This window comes from Balaenoptera musculus, chromosome 1 (assembly GCF_009873245.2).
Source record: "Balaenoptera musculus isolate JJ_BM4_2016_0621 chromosome 1, mBalMus1.pri.v3, whole genome shotgun sequence".
NCBI classification, from domain to species: Eukaryota; Metazoa; Chordata; class Mammalia; order Artiodactyla; family Balaenopteridae; genus Balaenoptera; species Balaenoptera musculus.
The window spans coordinates 14159663-14167116 of record NC_045785.1 but is presented as its reverse complement, the minus strand read 5'-3'; the positions used below and the strand labels follow the sequence as shown (position 1 = coordinate 14167116).

The 7454-nt window shown below is 53.7% G+C and overlaps 1 protein-coding gene across 2 annotated transcripts in view; it reads right to left on the bottom strand.

Annotated features, from left to right (window-relative positions):
* Positions 1 to 2343: 2343 nt before the first annotated feature.
* PAX7 (paired box 7) overlaps positions 2344 to 7454 on the bottom strand; it is a 100187-nt gene continuing 95076 nt past the window's right edge. For both annotated transcript variants that reach the window (XM_036867458.1, XM_036867454.1), the window contains exon 9: positions 2344 to 2459. In XM_036867458.1, coding sequence (XP_036723353.1) covers positions 2344 to 2459 — 116 coding nt within the window. The remainder of the gene's footprint in view (positions 2460 to 7454) is intronic.

The following is a 7454-nucleotide window of genomic DNA, read 5'->3' as shown; positions in this document are numbered from 1 at the left end:
TGGGGGGCAGATACTTGTCATTGGTCCTAGCATTGGAATGTCACTTCCTGGGGGTAGGGCTGGGTCGTTTTGATGTCACCTGCCTGAGATCCCTGCTCCTGGGTAACCTAAGGAGGCTCAAAGGATTTCTGAGACAGGCCTCCAGGGGGAAAGATTGACCATTTAAGGAATGTGGATGAAGATTGTGGTTGATCTTAAGGAAGAACTGCTTCCTGGCTGTGACAGCTACAAAAGCATGGACCGGGTCACCAACACACAATATGCCCTTCCTTTTTGTCCAGAGCGTGAAGAACCCAAAGTCTCCTGCCGTGGTTGCTCCCACTGAAACCTTGGCTGAACTTGATGGGCCACACGTGTCTGGGTGTCCGCGGCTACCAAAGAGTCTGTTCGTCCCCAATTAATAATAGGTTCCTCAAAACCAGAGATACAAGCCACCTTGGTCATGGTCCAGGACAGGCTTGGTATTACTGAGTCTGAAGATGAGAAGCAGGTGAGAATTTGTCACAGAGGTGATGTCCATGCAGGAAAGTGTCCTGGTATCTTGCCAACCCAGCTCCCCAGTAGGGAGGAACTCAGGTTGATTCCCAAAGCAGCAGCCCTTCCCTCTGGGAGTGTCTTGTTGCTGAGGGCAAGAGGCATGGGTTGAGCAAAGAGGTGGCCTCAGGTGCCCAGGTAGGGCCAAGCAATTTGGTCCGGTCTTCGTGGATTCAGTGCTGTGTCTCCCATCTCAAGTGCCTTTGACCCAGCAACACTTGATACAGGTGATCTAAGTGTAGATTATAATGATGGCGATGGAGAAGATGAATATAATTTTGCTCAACAGGTGAAGGTGGTGAAAAGTTCCAGGGAGGCTGCAGTCAGGGGCTGGAACCATTCCCCAAAGGTCTCAACTTATAAAGAGAGGGGAGCTTGGGAGAGCAACTGGAGTGGCCAAGGAAGGTGACTTTGCCCCCTTCTCCAGAACCTTTGGTGTCCCCCTCTGCCCAGGGGTGGTGGTTCAAAGATTGGCCACATCTCTGCACCCAGCTGTGCTGGATCAGAAGACAGAGGCATCCTGGCTGAGAATGTGTCAACACTGAAAGATGCACCTCTGCGTGGGACAGGGACATGCCCCCCCCACAAATGCCAAGGAGAATCTGTGGTCTTGTCTGTGGGTCAAGCAGTCCCTGATGATCCAAGAACCCTCCTCCAGAGCTCCAAGGGAAGCTCTCTGCACCCCCAGCAGCTTAAAGGGACTCCCGGACAGATGGAGGCCCCATTCCTAGAGGGTAGGGCATGCAGGGGATAGGCCTGGGTCTCTGAAGGAGGCTCTGTGAGAAAATGAAGCTCCACGAGCTGTGGACTTGGAGGCATAGAGCCGACGCCTTTGGCAACAAAGGTTTGCCGCCCACAAGCAGAGGAACCCCAGTTACAGAAACCCCTTCTGAGCCTGCCTCTTCACTTACGCGTCCTCAAGACTTGATCCCCTCCCCCTGCCATCCGATTCAGTGAATGAGAAAACTGAAGGTTCTGTGGGCTCCCCAGGCCCTAAGTGGGGTGGGCAAAGTTGGAACTGGGGCTTCAGTCTAAGAGCCCAAAGCTGCTTCCGGATGCCTGGCTTGGGTCCTGGTACCCTGGGCTGGCCCACTGCCGACAAGCCCCACCCACATGGCCCCACCCCCTGGCTAAGCCTGTCTCTGGTGGTCCCAGTCCCCCTGCCTGGGCTAGATGCCCCCCCAACCCAGCAGAGGTGCGTGGAGAGGGTCCTGAAGTCCTCAGAATTCCTGGGTGATTCCCTGGAAATGCCCTAGGGCTAGGGTCCCCCCTTCTGCTGAAGTCCCAGTGTTCAGAGGAAGAATGGCTGCGGTTCTGGCCCTGAGCTGGAGACCCACCCGGGAGGGCCGGCTCCCAGCACTCCCAGCCAAGAGCGGCCCTGTGAGCTCCACCTCCTCCTCTGGCCAGGGGACCAACTGGAGTTGGGTCCAAAGGGCTCCAGGACGTCATCCCGGACACCATCCTCCTTTGGGTGCTCAAGGTACTCTATTCAGGGTGAGCTTTGATCTCTGTGCCTGAAATGGCACAGAGGCCATGACAGGATTTGGCTGGGGGAAGACTGCAGGCTGACCAGAGACCCTCCTGGGGGGACAGTGAGGGGGCAGACTCCAAGGGGGTCACTCCAGGTCCCTAATCACAGGCAAATGGTGGACGGGCGGCTCGTCTCCAGAGTGCTGGCCACGAGAAGGGAATGGGCTCCTTTCCTGGCCTCCTGGGACCCCAGGGGGATGAAGGGACGGCGGCTGGGAGGCTCAGGGATCAGTAAGGGTGAGGCTGGGACTTGGGCTGGGGCGAGTCGCCCCAGGGGCCCTAGTAGGCCTGGCCAGTTTCCACGGGCAGGAGGCCCAGCACAGCCGAGTGTTCCCCGAGCTTCATGCGACGCTGTGTGGAGAGGCTCACGTTTTTGGCCAGGTAATCAACAGCAGCTGGAAAAAAAAAGATAAACTCCTAGAAATTGAGGTTCTTTTTGCCTATTATTCAATCTGCCCCACATCCATTCACCCATCCATCCATCCATCCATCCATCCATCCACATATCCATTTATCCATCCATCTATCCATCCATTTATTCATTCATTAATTTATCCATCCATCCTTCTGTCCATCTATCCATCTCTTCTTCCATCCATCCATCCATCCATCCAATCATATTATTTATCCATCTATGCATTGTCCATCCATTTATCCATTCATCAGTTTGTCCATCCACTCTTTGTCTATCCATCTGTTCATCCATCCATCCATCCATCCATCCATCCATCCATCCATCCATTTCTTCATGAAGCTCTTTCTCTCACTTCCTCTCCAATCATTCAGCACATATTTGCTTAACACATTATTTACCCAGCTCTTTCGTGGATTCTGTAGGGAAGTACAGAGGGTATCACATTGTTTAGTGAACAATTAGTTCCTCTTTCCAACATGTCTCTACCTATCCCTGCTCTGGCGGACATCCAGTGAGTCCCATGGCATCCAGGTAGTAATGAGGGCAAGGTCCTTCTGCCTTTTTTGGACCCTAAGCCCAGCTCATGGATGAGGCAAAGCAAGACCTCGTACTCAAAAATCAAAGGAGATTTTGCCGGGGAGCTGAGGGGTCCACGCAGAAGGAGGAGCTAGGAGCCTGTAAGGCAGGGAGTTGAGACCTTCAGCCTTGTCATTTCTGGTCACCCAGAGGAGAGGGATGAGAGTCTGAGGGTGTGTACTTGCGTGTGTGTGAACCGTGGAAACAAGAATCTCCGGGATGTAGTAATGGGCACGAACAATACTTGCACATGTACGTGTGCACCGATGTGGGTGAGTGGTGTGCACCTGCATGTGTAGAAAAACAGTGGGAACAGCTGTGCATGTACAGGTAACTGCACAGGTGAGTTCTACCTAAGCCAGGTCCATGTGTCTGGGTGAGTGCGTGTGTGTGTGCAGGTATGTCTACGTGTGTTCTGTCTTGACTGTCCTAATTGTGCCTGCCTGGGGCTGCAGCAGAAATCATCCCTGACCAAATGACTGGACTGGAATGTGACCAAGGCCTCTTGAAAGGCACAGAGATGCCACCTCCCAAACCAGAATCTGTGGCTATGGTCAATCCAACCCCCTGGACCCCTTGGATCCAGAGGTGAGAGGAAGATGGAGAGGGGAGGACTACAGTAGGAATCACGAGGCCTGGCCCAACACCCTCTCTGTCACCTGCCCACTGAGGGGCCCTGTAACACTCTATATGTCTCCCCAAAGTTGGGGGCTCCTGCCTAGGATGGGTGGGTAGAGCCAGGAGGTGATGGGCATGGCTGGAGGGCAAGGGGGGAGGTGAGATGGGCTGTATCAATAATTGAGCTCCAGTGGGACTTCCCTGGCGGTCCAGTGGTTAAGACTCCACGCTTCCACTGCATGGGGCTCAGGTTCAATCCCTGTCTGGGGAACTAAGACCCCGCATGCCACGCAGTATGGCCAAAAAAAAAAAAAAAAAAATTCTAAAAAATAATTGAGCTCCGGGAGGCTGTATTGCCTAGGGGCTCAAATGACCTAGATGCAAACTCCGCTCCTATCAACTCTCAGTGTGTGATTTGGGGCATACCATCTCACCTTTCCAAGCCTCAGTTTCCTTGGAACATAATAGTAGCACCTAGGCTGAAGGGTAATTGTGATTAAATGAGAAAAGGTATATAAAGTGGTGAGCTAGCACTGTGCCTGGCACATAGTGAGTTGGATACATGTGGGCTCCTGGGATTGGGGCTTAGTAAGCAGACATGCCCTCTGACGGTGGCAAGAAGGAAAGGAACAGTGAATGGGGCAATTCAGAGGCCCAGTTACCTCCTGCTCATGTGGCTTTGGGCAAATCACTTCGCCTCTCCAGCCCTGTTTCCTCGTCTGTAAAATGGGGAGAACAAATTCCAGCCTCCTCGAGGGCTGTTATGAGAATCAAATGAGATAATGGGCTTTAAGATGCCAGGCACAGAGGGCTCAGGGCATGGCCCCCTAGATTCCTAAAGGATGTGCAAGAGCCCTGGGGTCTTTCTGGAGTGTCTGGACCCTGTGCCCCTCAGCTTCCCAGGTTCTAAGGCCTGAATTGGGCCCCTTGGGTGCTGCCTCTGAGGTCATTCAGCCTCCAGGCTCCCAGCAGGTAGGACAGAGTGGTGGTGGCCTGCCTTGCCCTGCCTTGGATCTGGCCCTTACTCTGGGTGAGGTGTGGGAAAATCTCCCATCTCTGGCCTCAGGGGGACCCGGCAGCTGTGGCCACACCATCTTAGCTACTTGGAGCCAGTTTCATCTGGGCTCCAGGTCCTGCCCAGGAGGAGGCCTCATTGTCAGGGTGATAATAGGAAGGGGAGGAGGGGAAGCTAACATTTCCCCGGAGCTGGCTCTCTGCCAGTCCTGTTTTAAGCACTTTATGTGCATCATCTCATTTAAAATTCTCACAACAACTCTGAGGCTGGTATTATTATTATCATCCCCATTTTGCATATGACAAAACTGAGGCCCTGCCCTGAGAGACTGAATAACTTGAAAGATCCCAGGGCTCCTAAATTATGGAATCATAATTCAAATGCAGGCAGTCTGATGCCAGCTGCTAATCACCCCCCACCAACCCCACCCAGCAGCCTCCTATAGCATCACCCTTGCTCGTGTGCAGCACCTCAGAGTGTATGAAACACTCTACACCCCAAAGCCTGCAGTGGCCCCATTTTCTACTTCAGGAAATGTAAGTGACTTGTCTAAGGGCACAGCTCTTCCTGCAGGTGGGGCAGAAAGGTCTGGCTTTGAATAACAATGATGGATGGGAACCACTAGGTACTAGGTGGACAAAATCTCATCTGATTCTTTCAACAGTCCCATGCTTTAGATACGGTTGTTCCCATTTTACAAACATGGAAACCGAGGCTCAGAAAGATGGCTGGCCCAGAGGCACGCGCACGGCACGTGAGCTGGAGGAGCCTGAATTTGTCCTGCTTGTGCCTCTGGCCACTCTGTCTCTCCCTCTTTAGCCTCTCCCTGTCACCAGCCATGGCCCTGCGCACAATAGGTGCTTGTTGTCAAGATGAGCAAGGAAACACCAAGCCAAAATTTACCTACGACCCAGCCTACTTCAAGGGCACCCGTCGTCCCGCAGAGCCTGCCTCTCCCTGGGGTCAAGCCGGGGTCCAGCGAGGGGCAGGGCTGTGACATTTCTCATTATGGCCTCTGTCAATGGCCCTTCCTGTCCTTCTGTCTCTCTGCGTCTCCCCTCCTTTGCCTCGCGCCTGAGCCTGGGCTCTAAATGTCTCAAATTAGATTAATCGGGAGTTGGCAGGAGAGGTGGCAGCAATGCCAACCAGTAAACAAATCTCAGCCGTCAGCGTCTCATCAGCCCGCGGCCCCAGAGGAGGACCCTTCTAGACACAAATTCTTATTAGACTTGTCAGATGTATTAAAATTCTTTTCACACTTCTGCGTTCTATCAGCCCCATCATTAGTACGGCCCTGGCCTCTGGGAACACCAGGGCCATATTAATCTACCATGTGCCCCGTCCCTGCCCCCCTGCCCCCACCTCCTTTAGGGACGGGGAGAGATGGATGGATGGACGATGGCAGGGAGCAGGAAAGGAAGGTGTGAAGGTGTCCCTGGGAAGATGAGAGGCCTGGGAAGAGGGGGTGGACTCTGCTGCTTAAGAGTTTGGCCCACGTGACTCCAGGCACACCTGAAAGTGATGCTTTCCGTGGCTAAAGGTGTGGCCGTGTGCACGTCGATACGTACCACCGGGTGATCTCAGGCAGCCCATCTCTCTGGGATCCCATTTCCTCATCCGCCCAATGGGAATAATCCTGCACCCTGCGCAGGGTGGCCGTCAGGATGGAATGCCAGACCCATAGTAGATGCTCAAGAAACCATCATTTCTCCTTTCTTTATACACATACATCTTGTATAGTTCTACCTTGAAGCTATGTAGAGACACACATTAGTGAATACACACAGAGAAATAAATCTCTGTCCATGCATAGGTGCATGTGAAGGTGTGAACATGAATCCACACCCAGGTGGGCCAAGGTGTGCATCATTATGCAGGATCTTATACAGGTTTGTGGTTTGGCCCAAAGAGAACTAGGTTGGAAGTTAGATGACCTGGAGTCTGTCATTCACTTTCTGTGTGACCTTGGGGAAAGTTCCTAGTCTCTCTGAGCCATAGCTTTTGCATCTGTAACCTGAGGGCAAATAACCTGGGATTTTTGAGGATTACACGAAATGAGGAACATGCATTTCGTCCAGTGCCCAGTGGGCTAACCTCATGCATGGGACAGATGTGAGAAGATGACAGGTGGCCCTGGGCATACACAGCACAGCTTGGAACATGAGGCTGTGGGAGCCCAGTCATAGGTGGGTTCGGCCACCCATGAACATGGGGCAGGGTCAATGGGAACACCGTGTGTCCCTGGGCTGTCCCAGGATGCCAAAGGTGAGGGGGATGGCACCAGGGGAAAACATCAAGACGATGGAGTCTAATCTCTGGGCCCCCATTTCACAGATGGCAAAACTGAGGCTCAGAGAGGCAGGTGACTTGCCCACACAAGTCACGTGGTGGTGGAGGGGCAGACTCTCCCTCAGGCCCCTCCCAGCCTGCCCCTGGAGCCTCTGTGGGGTGGGTGGAGGGGTATGGGGTCTGAGTTGGGAGGGCAGGAGAAGGTGGCCCAGGAGGCGCTCTGAGCGACCCTGGAGGAGCCAGGGGAGCAAGGGTGGAGCTAGAGGGGGAGTGAGTGGGAGGAGGGGGAGCCGGAGGGAGGAGGGATGAGGGAGGATGGGGGGGTGAGTGGGAGGGTGAGTGGGGACAGGGGAGGAAATCACTGGCCAGCTTTTCCCCAGCAAAGGGGAACAAAACTCCTTTCTCGCCTCCTGGGCCCTTTTCCTTTTGATCCCCCCTCCTTCGCGGCCCCCGTGCTGACTTTGGGGTTAATTTTAT